At 42.1% G+C, this 16,699-nt stretch overlaps 1 protein-coding gene across 22 annotated transcripts in view; it reads right to left on the bottom strand.

The window, feature by feature from the left end:
• The window catches only part of CLASP1 (cytoplasmic linker associated protein 1), a 163,330-nt gene that overhangs the window by 20,355 nt on the left and 126,276 nt on the right, over window positions 1–16,699 (bottom strand). For 7 of the 22 annotated variants that reach the window (XM_083584369.1, XM_083584380.1, XM_083584384.1 and 4 more), the window contains 4 exons: window positions 14,213–14,305; window positions 11,624–11,767; window positions 9,437–9,543; window positions 4,115–4,231 (listed from right to left, as the gene is read on the bottom strand). In XM_083584369.1, the coding sequence (XP_083440495.1) occupies window positions 4,115–4,231; window positions 9,437–9,543; window positions 11,624–11,767; window positions 14,213–14,305 (461 nt within the window). The remainder of the gene's footprint in view (window positions 1–4,114; window positions 4,232–9,436; window positions 9,544–11,623; window positions 11,768–14,212; window positions 14,306–16,699) is intronic. The other 15 variants (XM_083584388.1, XM_083584372.1, XM_083584390.1 and 12 more) reach the window with 3 other exon arrangements.

Below are 16,699 nucleotides of genomic sequence, written 5' to 3'. Positions count from 1 at the left end.
AAACTGTTTAGCAGAGTTTATCTTCTTTCTCTCTCACAGAAGCCGTGAACAATGACAAAGTTGTTGTTTCAAAGATGACGCACAAACTCTGTGAAGTCTCAGTCAAGAGATAATAATAAATAACAACAACAACAACAACAACAACAACCCCGCTCAGCTGGCTGGGTTTCCCCAGCCACTCTGGGCAACATCCAACAGAACATTAAAAACAGAATAAAACTTCAAACATTAAAAACTTCCCTAAACTGGGAAGATTTTATTCCCAGACCGGGTACAAGCATTACGATAGCAATATATATTTTCAACTGTTAACATAAACAGCAATTAACAGTACACTTTCAAACAAAAGTCTTGTCTTATCTCCAGCACCTCATAAATTACAGGAACAGGCATATGCAAAAACCAAACCGAGTGGTCTTCTTATTTGCACTTCTAGCTGATGCTAATTAAGCTCAGAGTGCCACTCCCATACATTCAAGGAAAAAACTCTGGAACCTTCTAGAAATTTTCTACTTGTTACTGGCACAATGATTTCTTAACACTTAGCTCCTCCAACTGTAGCATCTTTAGGTCTCTAATTTGAATGATTTTTTCATCCATTCTCATATATGGCCCACGATCAAGTCATGGATGGCAGTGGTCTTATGAATCATTGACCTGGCATTGCACAGCAGCACCTTCAGGTCATGTGGGTATCCCTTGCTGATTCCAGTATCCGTCCAGTCAAGACCAGACCCAGCGGCAGGGATAGTCCTCAAACAACGACTAAACCTGCCTCCTTGGTAATGACATGGTCTGGTCTTAATGTAACTCCTCCTCCTGCCCATGATCACTGAGATCGGTTGTCCCAGTGCATCCCCCCCCTGCGGGACATGCCCCAGCCATTTTGTTGGCTCCCAGCCAGTCCTGATCCCTCCCCTTAAAATCAAATTAAAACCTATACAAAAAACAATAAAAACCAAAAACAGTAAAAGTTACAAACATACCAAAATTAAACAACTTCCCAAACCCGACTAAACATCCATCCCACCCCCCAGGCCTCCTTGGAGCCTTATAAGCTGTGGCGGTGAGTATGGGGCCTGCCTCCAGGCCCAAGGTGGAAAATGGGCTTTAAGGGGGAGCGGTCCTCCCCAGTACTCACTGGCAGAGCTGCAGCAACAACAACAAAAGACAAGCCTGCTGGATCAGGCCAGCATCCTGTTCTCACAGTGGCCAGCCAAATGCCTATGGGAAGCCTGCAAGCTGTCTACGAGAGCAACAGCACTCTGCACACCTGTGATACCCACCAACTGGCGTTCAGAAGCATAATGCTTCCGACAGTGGAGGCGCAACACAGCCAGTGTGGCTAGTAGCCACTGATAGCTTCATTCTCCATGCATTTGCCTAGTCCTCTTTCAAAGCCATCCAAGTTGGCGGCTTATGGGAGCCAGTTCCATAGTTTAACTATGCTCTGTGTGAAGAAGTAGGCTACCTCCCTTCCCCTTCCAGCTGTAGCTAAAAATCCACTCCTTCTGTGACGTTTCTGGTATAACCCCCCCCCCCCATAGTCATAGAGTACATAGAAAACTTAAGAATAAGCAACTGACACCCACTCACACGCATCCTTTGCAACTCTTGGCTCTCCTCTTTCTACTTATGTGCCTCTCTCCCTGTTGTTTCCTCCTTGGGTCTAAATTTAGATTATAAGCCTTTCAGGGCAAGGCAGGATTTTTGTTTATCGCATTCTATACTGTTGCACATGCACGCAATAATAGCCTGCATCTACTGGAAACACTATTTGCATCAGTTCGTTTATTAGTCTGTTGAGAATAAAAGTGGGTGGGGTGACATTATTTTAGAAGTAGGGCTTTTTTAAACAAGGTTGATGTTGGCTATTAAAAAAAACCAAACCACCCCTACTAACACTTAGTAGCTAAAGCAGCTCATAGAGTTAATTCAGACAGAGTTTCTATTCTAAAACAATAACATCTGTGGAGCACAGTTACACAAATGTGTGGGTTATGTCATACAACTTGTATCATGGAATGGAATTTTATCTGCAGCCTTAAAATATCAGTGGCATCCAAAATCCACAAGGGAAGAACTTATTTTTATAACCTAAGAATGAATCGTTACAAAATAGGCAAAGGAAGAAAGAAGGAAGGAAGGAAGAAAAGCAATTTCTAGAATATTGTTTTTTTAAGAGTAACCACATGTGCAATAAAATACATTTAGGCAGTACAGGAATTGTATGATACACAGATAACACGAGGAGAGAGAAAAAGAAGTGCAAGATGGAACAACATCCATTTACAAAGAACAAATATATCCCATCAATCATACAAGATAGAAAACAATGATTCATGCAGAAAACTGGAAGAATTACAAAGTGAACAAAGAGATGAGGAGAAATGCGTGGCTTTTACAGATGTCACAATATTATTTCCCAACTGCCACAGCCTCCAACAAACACAGTCTTTAGGATTCAGAGCTCACCAGTTTCTGGAGCTTTTAACATTTTCCCTAAAGTTAACCAGGATTAAAGTTAACCAGAACTTCTAAATATCAACAATCCCCCTCTCTTTCTCTACAGGCTGACAGAATCTAGACCTGTGTGAAAATCCTCATTCCCATTTTCATATCCATTGCTATTCATATTCCTAGCTGTTGCCTGTGAATGTATCATAATGGCAAATAGAATGATAGTTCTATTTGATAGTTCTATTTGATAGTTCTATTTGATAGTTCAAATAGAAACAGTACTACTGCAGTCTTTGCCCAGTAAACTAATTGGGAACGCAATCTATCTGTTCCAGTGTTCTCATTGTTCATTTATTCTGCAAGGAGAGCTGGATGCTTATAGAAACCTTGGAAGCTGCCTTATACCAAGCCAGACCATTGGCTCCATCTAGCTCAGTAATGTCTACACTGACTGGCAGCAGCATCCCAGGGTTTCAGACAAGGGACTTTCCCAGCCCTAACTGGAGATGCCATGGATTGAACCTTGCGCCTTCTGCACAGAGAGCACATGCTCTACCACTGAGCTATGGCTGTTCCCCAGTTGAGGCAAGCATTCAGTTCAGTGTGTATCCTCAGAAAGCGGTGTAATTTGAGAGGAGACACTGTCAAGTTAAAAAGGGGGCTGAACAGAATGCTAATCTTACTTGCCTTGATCCAGCCAGAAGCTACTATACCCATGCTGAAGATGGGGAATAGTTTGTGCCGTTTCCCCAGCCTGCTCCAGCAGTGAGGGAGACGCCGCAATCCCAGTTGGCGGAATCCCAGCTTTATTTACTGGGTTCCAATTTAACTGAGGCTAGTGACTATGCACAGACTATACAGCAGCTAGGGCCAATTCACATTTAATGCAGCAAAACAGTGCTTGCCTTTTGTATGGCAAATTGAATTGCGAAAGGGTGATATATACTTCTCCACAGATTGCAGAATACATGCCAGGAAGCCATGGCCAAGCTGGTTCATGTCATGACCAGCATGCCTAAGATGCACAGACATTTGCCCCCACCCACATCAGGATACACACAGCAAACATGCCGTGCAACGTGTGATCCAGCCCTTATGTACCCAAGTGAATACTGATTCCCGGTGCAGCTGAAAGACTAGGAAGCAGAACGCTAAATGCAGAGAGACAACATGGTATTTCCCAAGACCACCCAATGATGCCAGGAACCCATTTTCCCCTTTGGTAGTCAAGGCAATGTAATTCTCCAGCAGCAACTCATCTATGTTTCAGTTACGTTCCCCGTGCTTCTGGTGTTCTGGGTGGTTTATCGCAAGACTCTACCCCAGGCTTTACTGCACAACGGGGAAGTGGGCTAAGGTGTGTTACCCTGGGAAACTTGCTTGCCTGACGTTGCCTTTACTGCAGTGCTTCCAGCAGAAGGAATGAAGGAAGAGAAAGGAATGGTTTCTGACAATTCGGTGTGGTGGCTGAACAGGTAAAGCTTCTGGAACTGAGAAGTGGAGATTTCTCCACAGATAAAAAGTAGAAAGCAAAGAGCTGCTGCCCGTCTCTGCCTCTCCAAGACCTATCTGTTTGGAAAGCACCCTACCTGAGACAAAAGGTAAATAACATTGTGACACCTCAGACAAGATGGATTAACAGGTAGCTTGTTACCTGGGAGAGTAAGAGCGCCTGAAAGTCTTGTGAGGAGGAGCAACGGGGATGGAGTTAGGCTGAAAAAGGGGAGGGGGGTGCTTCGACAGCCCATCTGCACTCCAACCCCAGAAACGACTGCAGTGATCACAGGAAGAAAAGAGAGAAAGGGAGGAAGAAAAAGAAAAAGAAAAAAGGAGAAAACAAAACTATAATCTGAGTGGCTGAGTCTTTTCATGCTTTCTCAGCAAGAGAGGAACTTAATAGAAACAAACCGGACAGAAACACTCCGTGTAAATATGTTGTTATTCAGTAATATCTTTAGTATCAACCAACATTGTTATTTAAGGATTTCAGGACAGTCAATGTGTTGTTTCTGTTTGCGTATTTCACAATATAGACCCAGGATGTTATCCTGCAATTGAAATCAGTGAAAATTTGGCCATTGGCTTTCTCTGGAAGTGGTTTTCAATTGTTCAGCTAATATTAAAATACTGAGGTGATTGCTGTTCTGAATATGCATCTGGAACAAATTCACCAGGGTAACAGAATGTAGGCTCCAGAAGGGCTTCAAACTAGCCAAGTGCTTGATGGTCACCAGGTCTGATGTACACATCCACAGATGACCTGGCAGCGGGTGGAATCTTATAATCCATTTTCCCAACAAAACTTCCAGGACAGTGTTTCTTCTTAGCATTATAGCTATGTCTCTGGTCCTCTGACTGAATACTCATATGAACAGTAAATACTTGTCATCATTGGCAAGTTCTTCTTTGAACAAAACCCACAGTTCCTCCTAATCCACCCCATTTCAGCACTTTACACATTTTAAAAAGACACCTTCCAAATTAGCAGGTCTACTGTCAGGCTGAAGCAGAATGGGCCTTGTAAAAAAAAAAGGGGGGGCTGTCCAAGGCCCTGATAAACGGCAGGAGCTTTCACTGATGACTTGTGACTCTAGTTTGAATGGTAATTGCTTCTGTGGCATCTTCATTCATTCTTCAAAGCTATTGTTCTTCAAAACATAGAAGCAAAAAGATGTTCTTATCCTTCTGCCTCCTATCAGAGTGGTCTACATTCTGCTTTCCAGCTCCACCCGTTCCACTTTTGCTGACTAAACGTAGTTTTTTGGGCTGAGTTTTCTCATGCATGTTATGATGATTCATTAAGGTTTTGAGAAGACTAAGGCTGCAGCCCAACACCATTGAACTCAATGGGATTTTTGAGTAAACATGCATAAATAAGATTGCACTGCAAAGCCAATATGTATTTCCATCTTGTGTGATTTAAAAGTTAAAAGGCAGGAGAGAGGGAGATTCAGTACAGATGGAAAATTCCTGTTCTCCTAACTATAGTTGGGAGATTGCAAGGACCTCGTGGGTTCAATCACCCTCCTTCTCTCCTCATTTTTCCTTTTCAATTTCCCTCTCCTTTCTGTTTTCAAATTGTAGTTTCAAAACTACAGTGCATATTTTTCTATAATAATAATGTATAATAATAATAATAATAATAATAATAATAATAATAATAATAATAATAATTTATTACTTATACCCCACCCATCTGGCTGGGTTTCCCCAGCCAATCTGGGCGGCTTCCAATAGGAGCTTAAAAATACATTAAAAGCCATGGTTCGTTCTAAGTCAAGCATAGTTAGGAGTGGTGTTAGGTTAACATTATCACAATGTTCCAGCCTGGTCTCCTAGACATTTATTAATGATCAGAGAGATCTGTCAGGTCAGAGAAGGCTAGATATGGAGCCCGCAATCACTGCTAGAACCTAACATCTCAGGACATTTCCTTCTGGAGTTGCTGGAATATTCAATCTGTCTCTTTGTTTCTATTGAGTTTTAAATACGTTATAAAGGTAAAGATCACATTGGTGTATGAAAAATGCTACAAGACTGGAAATGGGAAGTCAGAAATAATTCTATTGCATGTCACAGCAGTTTCTTTCTGAGCAGCGGAATAAGGAAAGTCACTCAAGAAAAAGAGATAAGAAGAGCAGTTATGCTTGCAGATACTGGTTCACGGAGAAGGAAAAGAAAGGGTAATAAATTCCACAGATGCCAATCTCACCTACCTGTGAGGGAATCATCCAAAGTCATTCAATCCCAACTTTTGAAGGACTCATGCACACACACACACACACACACACACACACAGAGAGAGAGAGAGAGAGAGAGAGAGAGAGAGAGAGTCCACCAATCCTGTCACTTTATAGCCATGCAAGTGGACAGGTTTATAATTCAAAAATACCACATCCTATCAAGAAAATAACATTTCAAACAGAAGAGGAATTATTTGTTAGAGAGTTCTCAGGCATTATCAGCCCCAAAGCATCTGAAGAATAATGCAAGACGTTGATCTCACTACTACAAATCATTCATTCATTCATTCATAGTTCAAGGCTGTGTTCTTATGTCAACTTTCTGACCTAGGTGCAGGATTTTACTTTTTTGTCTGTTTTCAAACTCAAGGACAGCAGCATCAACAACAAAAATTAAAAAACAGAACACAATTAGAAATAAATAAACAGTAAATAAATTCAAAAATGCAGCAAGCATTTCAGAGAGCTGAACAGGAAAGCTACAAAAATGAACTGGAAAGCTACAGAAATGGCTTAACGGAATCGCCAGAAATAAAAAGCAAATAATTGGCTGAAAACCAGAAACCCCATCAGCCAGGATTTTCTCTGCAGCACCCTTGCTCTGCTTACTATCTAGCTAGATTAAGAGTTCTGGAGAACCTGAAAGTTTGCACATTGTTTGGTGATATTTTGGTTGCCTTAATAAAGGTATTGATCTAATATGTTTTTTGAATCCAGCTCAAAGATGTGCATCTACTGGTATGTGTACAGAATGGAACCCTCAATAAGATGTTTGAGCTAAAGCATTGCCTTCTAGGCTCTTTACCTAATAGCAGAGTCATACTTAGAAATGTGTGTGGTTAGGAGAACACTTTGGGGTTTTTTGAACTTCTCAGAACTACATAGCCAAGTGACATCATGATGCAAATATCAACACTGTCCATTTTACTGATATCTAGCAATGGAAGTCTTCTTCAGTGAATCTATATTGCTTAAAATGTGCATCTTGGACAATTAAACTTTTTTGGAAATGTTTCTAAATACCGAGTTGCAACACTTTACTCTGACTATGGGTGTATTGTGACGAACACTGTGGAAGCAAATCATTTGGTCTCTAGTACAAATTTGGTGTCAATTACCTCAGGGCCCTTTATGACATTTGTGTGTTTTTAGTCTAAATCATCCCTAAATTTTATTTCACTGGAAAAGAATGAGTATTATATGCACATTAAGAAGCTGGCTCTCCAGGGCCTCAGATGAGTGTTTTTAGGTCAGGAATCTTACAGATACCAGGAAATGAATCTGGGACCTTATGCATACGAAGCCTGCACTAAACCAGTAAGCTATAGCACATCCTCTAATCTAAACATCAAGTATATTCAACCATGCCCTTTGCTTTCCCTGATCTAATCTGTCCCTGGCCTTTTTGCTCAAATCCTTGAAATATGCCATGCAGGTTCCTCAAGCTGAGGCTAGGCTCCTCAAGCTATTCAGGCTAGCATGTCCTGAAGGTAGCCCCTTTACTGCAGGAAAATCACATTTCCCCTTGTAGTTGCTGGGGATCCCCCCCCCCCAGATTGCAATTGTGATGACTACTGTGTGGAATGTGACAGTACAGGTGTCATAGGAACCTAATGGCTAATGCATACAACAGTGATACTGTTCCTCCCTTTCCCCTTGATACCCATGCTGCTGTGTTGTTTAAAACAAAGGTTGCATTTTATTAGTATTTTATTTATAAAGCTTTGCAGAGACTGTGCACTTCCCCCCTGTATCACTCTAGCACAGGAACAACTTAGTGCAAGGGGTAGCCAGAGTAGTGCCCTCTGGCTGTTGCTTGGACTCCCAAGTCCCATCCAAATGGCCAATTGGCAGGGATGATGGGAGCTGAAGTCCAACAACATCTAGAGGACACCATGTCAGCTACTTCTGATCTATGTAGTCTACCCTTCTACTTCTGAAGTCCTCATTGTGCTTGGTAATTATTTGCCAGCCTTTCAAGCCTGTGTGTTACCAGCTCCCCTGCTCCCCAATTCTAAAATACAAAAAACCAAACCCCCAAACCCAGGAAACAAAGTTACAGCTATCCCCTTCAGTGAGTGTGGTGAAATGATTAGGGTGCTGGATTAAGACCTGGGAGAGAAGGGTTTAAATCCTACTCACCTGCGAAGCTCATTGAATGATATTGGGATAGGTTAATCTATCTCACAGGGTTGTGGTGAATATAAATGTTGGGAGGAACTTGGAGGAAGGGGTTAATTTCCTTCATGAGCGCAAATTATTACATGGTTGAGATAAGCCAACAGCAGCGGGCAAAGCCAAGCCAGCTGCTACAGCAACAGTCCAGTGCTGACTATATAAATGATTAAGGCATGTCAGCTCATCAGTCCGGGGAACTGTGCTGTATTTGTCAGGGTCAGTCTTGAGAAGTGAGTCAGAGTCTGTGTTACATCTTGAATTGCTGTAGCAACAGAAATACTTTCTGCTTGTGTACATATATGTATCTGCAAAAGCCTATACATGCTGCAGTAATCTACTGTGAACCTTAAGCTGCTTCTGTGTGGTGACTGGAACTGGGGGCAACTTTTGCTACGTGGTTATCTCACCTCAGATTCTCAACAATAGATTGGGGAGGTGGGAGCTGCAACAACTTGAGCTCCTTGGAGGAATAATGTAATAAAAAGTAAAATAAAATAAATTTTGAAGGCTATGACGTTAGATCAGGACGTGTGAGTATAGTTTCCCCTAACAAAATTCTACCATGTCACACAGCTTTCATAATGTTCTCTGTTACAATGCACAAGGAACACACCCAGTCGCACCTACAGCTACAAGCAGTGTAACATCCTCTGATACGAACCTGATAATGCATTATTAAAATTCAATTGTACAGCGAAGTAGGGAAAAAAATATACAATACAATCCCCTTTACAGAAGGCTGTGATGCATACTTGAGCATGTGCATTTGTATGAGCCTATAGTTCAGTCTGCCACATCTATATTAGCTTTTAGACACTTTATTATAAACAAGCGTTTTGTACTCTGTGCAAAAGCTGTCATAAAAGTACAGGTTTAGGGTTTTATTAAGGTACAGATACAAGCTTTGTCTCCTGACCCACTTTCAGAGCGGAGCAAATGTGTTACATATTTTCCTACATTGCCTCTTCTTGAGGAGTCACCTTTCAGATATGTTTCACACAGAAAAGCCTCTCAGACACCTATCAATCTTTTTTAAAATGAAGCTGCAGTATTACCTTGGGGAGAGTCCTCCATGAGAACAGTTGGTAGGTGAAGTTAAGGGGCTGGTTCTGCTGCTAGGGTGACGTGAAGGAGTTCGGCCAACAGTATTGCTAGGAGAACCCTAAGTGTACAAGCAAAAAAGAGGGTAAGGGGCAAATAACATGTGGCACAACAACAAGATGAATAAATACGGAACAATTTTGTCCTCATTCATATAATGTGTCACTTAAATAGAATAAATTTTTCTAATTAAGTTGTTGGAATAAATGACTCCTGGGCTTGTGTTGGAACACACACATACATATACACAGTGCTTTTTTTCTGGGGGAACACATACCCCTAAACATTTTTTTTAAGAAAAAAAGCACTGCATATACACATGCATATATTCTAAATAAAATAAGCCAAGCTACTCCCCCCCAAAAAATTTCAGAAGTAGATTGGCTTATTTTTGGGGGACAATCCAGCTTCAGAAATTGCCTACCACAATCCACCACTCTGCCCATTCCCCCACCTGACAGGAGTAGTGACAAACTCTGGTCTAGTTATGGAAGAGGGAAAGAGGAAGTCTCCCCTCCTCTCTCCAGTGACTGGCCAAATGCCACTGCGTTTGCCCTTGGGAACTGCAGTTTTCCAACAGGACTATTCCAACATCAGTATCCTTTGGGGAAAACCCAAAGGCCAATGTGGTCTTTTGTCCTGGCATGCTGCTATGCAATGCATTAGAATGCTGGAGGAGGAGGAGACTGCCCACTTCACCTGTCAATGGAAGTGGAAGGTGAGGATAAGCTTCTTCTCCAACTTGGGCTTTAACCTGAGCCAAATAATATAATTTGGCTCCACAATCTTTACTGAGAAGGTTACCATTACGATCCCCTAAAGTTCATAGCCCTGCCTGAGCACCAACAAGCTTTGTCATCACCTCTGCTTTTTAGAAGCCATTCTTCAAAACCCAAGGCCAGGCATAGCCAATGTGATAGCCTTCAGGTGTCGTGGACTAGACTTCCCATCAACACTGATAATTTGTCATGCTGGATGGGATTTGTAGTCCATGTCTGAAGCATACCAAATGCCACTGATCTAGACAATGCCAAGCTTCTTATAAAAGCTCACAACTAGTGAGCCCATATTTGAAGAAATTGAAAAAGCAGAAGTGCTTTATGTACATTTATGTACCATTGTATACCTACTTTGTCAAAAGGTATTTTTTGTACTACAGTCTAACCTTGGTTCCCGAACGCCTCCGTTATTGTACGTTTTGGCTCCCGAACGCCGAAAACCCAGAAGTAAATGCTCCGGTTTTCGAACATTTTTTGGAACCTGAACATCCGACGCGGCTTCTGCTTGAGTGCAAGAAACTCTTGCAACCAATCAGAATCTGCGCCTCAGTTGTTGAACGTTTTGGAAATCAGACGGTCTTCCAAACGGATTACGTTTGACAACTGAGGTTTGACTGTATCCCGTAAAACAAATCCTGTGTGATTTTAGGGCAGAACTTTAGCTCTGAACAGATCAACAGTAGGGCTGGGCAATGTTGGGTTTTCAACATCATGATGTATCACCAGCCAAGCAAGTCGCATTGGCCCCAGACAGCAAAACGCAGCGTGAAACTGCTGCTGATCTCACGGTGGGAGCTGAGGAACTTTCACCCCAGCGCCTCACAGGCTGGGGACAATGCATCAGGCCCTGCTCAGCTGGGGATGGGAGGGCTCCCCCCACCCAGCTGAGCGAGCCCCAACGCCTCAGCAGCATCGGGCTTCACTCAGCTGGAGACTCCTGACTCCCTCCAACAGGTGCTGCTAGCAGAGGGACTCAGGAGCAAGGTCGTTTCACCAGCAAGTGTAACCAACACCATGATATGCTACTCATCCTGGTCCTGGGCTATACAATGCTACTTTGGGTTACATACGCTTCAGGTTACAGACTCCGCTAACCCAGAAATAGTGCTTCAGGTTAAGAACTTTGCTTCAGGATGAGAACAGAAATCGTGCTCTGGCGGTGCGGCGGCAGCAGGAGGCCCCATTAGCTAAAGTGGTGCTTCAGGTTAAGAACCGTTTCAGGTTAAGTACGGACCTCTGGAACGAATTAAGTACATAACCCGAGGTACCACTGTATATTGATACATTGGCCAGGCCTAATCAACAGCTTAACATAAATCAATGGCTCAGTTGATTTTTAAGGAAAATATGTCACAGCCTCACCACACTAGTGTTACTGGAGTTCTTGAGGTGGTTGTGTAGCAGCCTGGTAGCACCGTCCTGGAATGTTTTGGGCAAGGCACCAAGTAACATGGTAAACTCAGGAGTGTTCAGTTCAAACAGAGAAATCAGGACTATTTGTGCTGCCTAGGAAGGAATAAAAAAAACCCACCAATCAACATCAGGGCAATCTTTAAAAACTGCTTATGTTCTATCGAGGAGGGTCTTACCAGTAATAACGTGGGATGCGATTAAGATCCATTAATACATATAGTGTTTTGTGACAAGCTTCAATTAGATGGAATTAACATTCATTAACAGTATCCATAACAACGAAGCACATCCATAACAATGAGATCAATCCATTGAAGTTTTGCAAGAATTGCATCAAAGGTGTATGCACAAAGTACTTCCCAAGTCCAATGAAATATCTTGTTTCAGCTATCTGGCCTTGGGGCTTCAGAACTGCCTTACTGCATCAGACAACAGGGTTACCTAATCCACCATGGTGTCAAACAATAAAGGGGAGCTTCAGTGCTTTAAATAAAAGAGCACATCGAAAGAATGTGTATCACATAGACTTGTATGTCGCTTTTTGATAGAAGGCTCTTGGATCCAATGGCAGCTTCCATCAGTAGAACAGGGAGGGAGGCGACTTTTGCCAATTCTTCCCTGGTGCAGCTGTCTGCGCCATCTCCCATGTTGTTCCAAAGGGTCCCCCCAACTCTCTGGAGGTTGGGGGAAGCACAGGGAGGGTGAGAAAATAGGTGGACATCACTTCCCTCCACATTATGGTGATGGAGACCTGTTGGTTCTAAGAGTCATGCATAAGTAGAGGGACACCACTGAATACATCCCAAGCAATGCAGTATTTTTCCTAGTAGAGATACATATCTCATGTTACACACCTTCAAAAATTACTAATCCCTACAAAGCCTTTTAGGGCATTTAACAAGCTAAACTCCAGACCAGCATCTTACACTCCACACTCCAGTGGAACTACTGAGCAGTCAGTTTTTGCACATGAAGTCTATCTGAAATATCTCAATTGAAGAATAAACCCCATGTAACAGACTCATCATATGTGGATATAAACACAGTGCAATCTAAGAATGTTTACTTAGAAGTAAATCCTACTGAGCTCAATGGATTTTACTCCCTAGTAAGTGTGTGTGTGTGTGTTTAGGACAGTAGCCTCAAATGCTGCAGCTGCTTCAACACATTAACTACAAATTCTGACTACTCTGGTCATGAGAACATTTTCAGTTGGACTGAAAGCTGATGTAGTCAGTAAATTTGGGCAATACGGTAGCCAACAGGTGCTGGAGTTTGCTTGGGGAGGGAGGGGAGAATCCACATCCAGCATTCACTATCCAACTGCCATCTCGTTTCTTGTTTACATGTGCCATGAAGTCAGCCCTAAGGGTCACTTGTCAGGGTCTAAACTGGCTGTTCCAAGGTGTGTTAAGATTCAGTCCTTAAATGGTGACCCTTTCCATCCACCATAAGCAAACTGTTACACCTGAAGAAGAGAAAATGTGTGTCTGTTGTCTACAAAGGCCTAATAGTTTCCTTCCACTGGCCAGAGCATCTTCCAGCTGCATAGAGAATCTGACTGTACTGTACCCAGAAAGAGGGTGGAAATCACTCCTGTCCATCTTGTTCTACAGAACTGAAGAACATTCATCAAAAGAACATTCTCTGAACTGAAAATATTATGACAAATCAAAGATGCAATAAAATAATAGGGAAAAGCAGGAAATCATGCCAAAGTACATAAGCACTCGGGACAGATCATGCAGATCCAAGCGCTGGAATTTTAGTTTGTCGGAGGATGCCTACATGCAATCAGTAGTGCACCTAGGCAAGCAAGATCTCAGGGTTGTGGAGTCTTAGAAAAGAGCAGATTCAAAGCCCCTCTTGACTCATTTCTGAATTGACTAACCCTTCTGTTCCTAAAGCCACAGGACAATGACTGCTCCTTTCAGTTGTCTTGGCAGTTCTGAAGCAGGCTCCTACCAGTTTCTACTGCAGGTCTGTTCCCCCCAGGAATAATTACAATGCCATTTATCTGAATCCAAAATTCTCTCTAGTAAAGGAGCTTATTGCACTTGAGATTGCCATTCCTCAAATGCCACTGAAGGGCATAACCAAAGTTGTCTTTCTACGTAGACAAATGTCATTTTTCCTTTGTCTCCTGTAATAGGGCAGAGCTGTGTTGGGCTAATACTCAAAGGGTGTGCCTGCTGCATGCAGATGTAAAAGCAGGCACACCCCAACTTTGCGCCAGGAGCCTTCAGTCGCTTTCCACCCAACCTTGAGATGTGAACTCATCATGCAGTGCAACTAACTGCAGAGCTTCTTTTAGACAGTAATGATTACACTTCATCTAATTCAAACTCTTGAGTGAAAGAAAACATACATCAAGCCAATTTATTTGCACACACGCACACAGACACACACACACAGTCAGCACTGCATATTTATTTCGGGCCCCCATTTCTCTCCACAGATGATGTAGACTAGATTAGAACTCTGGACTGCAAACAGAGAGTATACCTTATGATTAGTGTACACTACTTTTTAATCTACCTGTTTACACTTCTCTTCCAAGTTTCCTTCACCAGGACCTGATGAGGCTGATGGTCTAGCTGGTATATCCTCACCTACCCAACTATGCATGGTCTGAGGTCAACAAATAGGAAAGGGGACAGGATTTAGTAGAAGCAAGCACAATATTTTCAGTGACCCATACAGAAAAGCAGTTGCATATTTTAGTTTCTTGCCAGGGCTGCATTTTCAAAGCAGGTGGTGCTTCTCAAACTTGAGGCCAATGCTGTAAAATTTAAATTGCTATTTGATCACTAAGATCTTTTACATCTTATTTTGGCTGGGATCTCATCTATTATTTTAGTGGCATTGGATTCTATGTGAATTCTGCTCTGTTACTCATGCAGCACTCAGCAGTCTTAAAGGTACTATCAGACTTTAATTACTCCCACCTTAATAACTGCTGCTAAACATTATTTTTCATTTTCTCTTTTTTTGAGAGAGAGAAAAAGCACATGGACTTTATACTGCACCTCTCAAATCGATTGCTCACAAATCTTTTCCCTCCTAAAACCAAAGTAAGCTTTAAGAAGCTTTAGGAACCTCAGAGTATTAGGCAAGATCTATGTTAATACAAACTGCAAGTATGTCAAACGACGCAATCCTATACATGTCTATGAAGTCCCAATGCTTTCAGTGGGGCTTACTCACAGGTAAATATGTATAGGATTGCAGTCCGGGGCAGCAAAGAAGCAGCACATCACTCCATGGTGTTCCAGCAACACCACATATTTGCCTGAGCTTTGATTAGATAGCCTTTTGCTGCAATAGTGCTAGCAGATTGGATTGCCTAAGCCTGGTACGTGCATTTCTAGAGCACATTCACCTAGCAGTAGTGTTGAGAACAGTGATGGAGAGCCATGGAGCTGTCCCCCTGACACTGGCATCACCACAGCTTACCTGGATAAGAATGTAAGGAGAACCTGATGGATCAGGTCCATGGCCCAGCATCCTGTTTTCACAGGGCCATGGTCAGGGTTCCATGGATGCATTGGTGGAGCTCCCATCGTACCAGCCATGACTGCCATTTAGCTGCCACGTTTTGAAAGCTACAATGGCAGATGAATGACTTGTCCAAGAGACATACACTGTCCAACAAAACCCCGTTGGAACTTTTATGGAACAGCCCTGCTCATTCAGACCAAGGATCTATATTGTCAGGACCTTGTTCCCAACTGTGGACAGTCAGATGCCTCCAGGAAGCCTACAAAAGCAGGGCAGGAAGGAAAAAGCCCTCTCTTGTTGTGACTAGTATTCAAGGTCTAGTTCCTCTGAACATGGAAGTTTCACTCAGATATAATAGTAAATAGCTTTTCTTAGATCGGGGTAGCCAATGTGCTGCCCTCCAGATGTTGTGAACCACAACTTCCATCATGCTTGACCACTGGCCATGCTGGATGGTTCTGAAGGAAGTAGATCACATCTGGGGAAAACACCACATTAGCCACTATATTTAAAACCCATTCTCCATGAAATTGCCTAATCCTTTTTTTTTAAAAAAACACACGTCTAAGCTACTGGAGACCTGCACATTTTGTGACAGGCAATTAGATAAATTAACTACGCACCATGTGAGGAAGTATTTTCTTTTGTCTGCCCAGAATCTACTGCCAAGCAACACTCATCCCTATTTTTAAAAAAACTATTATTTGCAGAACTCAAAACGCATGTACTGGCCAAAATTGCTCTTGAGCTCCTCATTCAAAACAAACAAAAACTGATGGCCACTGTTTTGGAAACAAGGCTTAGGAACAGAGAGATCTTTATAGGTTCTAATGGCATCAAAGACATTTTAAAATACCAGTGTGAAAGAGGTTTTTAAAGGCTCCTTTCCCCCCTTGTCTTTTGAAAAGTGCAAGTTTTATACTTCTCCAGAATGCTTTTCTATGAATAAGTATATTTAAAGAGCCTTCCTTACATACCCCCTATCTCTTTGCTCTTACTTGTGCTGAATCTAATCAGACATTTTTTTTGCTCAGTCATTCAGTTTGAAGAGACGCCTTTAGAATTCTTCACTGTCTGCTTCTGATTTTAATTTGGTGTTAACAGCAAAAACTGACTTCAGATCATTTATAATTGAATTAAATAGCCATAATTTGCTTCCTTCCCATGTGAAAATTATGCAGTTAATGCTTTTTGTATTTGCATGCAAATGCCTATTTTGTCTTTTGTATGAAATCTGTGTTCGGATAAAGTAATTTTTCACTGACATTTAGGTTTTTCTGAGTGGACCTTTCTCTTCAGTTTCTCTCTGTGTTTTTATCACCTGCTGCCTTATCCTCCCTAACATCCACAGGTTGTATCTTTTTCTTCTTATATAAACTTTAACAAGGTGAGATTCCTCTCAACTTGTGTGTAGCAATGGTGACACCTAATGGCAGAGCTGGAAACTTCCTAGACCTTGCTAAAATGCTATTTCACCAGCAATTTGCTTTAAAACTATATTTTTCTTTATCACACAGAGACATG

Source organism: Podarcis filfolensis (genome assembly GCF_964270895.1).
Source record: "Podarcis filfolensis genome assembly, chromosome: 1".
Taxonomy (NCBI): domain Eukaryota; kingdom Metazoa; phylum Chordata; class Lepidosauria; order Squamata; family Lacertidae; genus Podarcis; species Podarcis filfolensis.
Note: the sequence above shows the minus strand (reverse complement) of the source record. Positions and strands in the feature narration are given on the sequence as shown.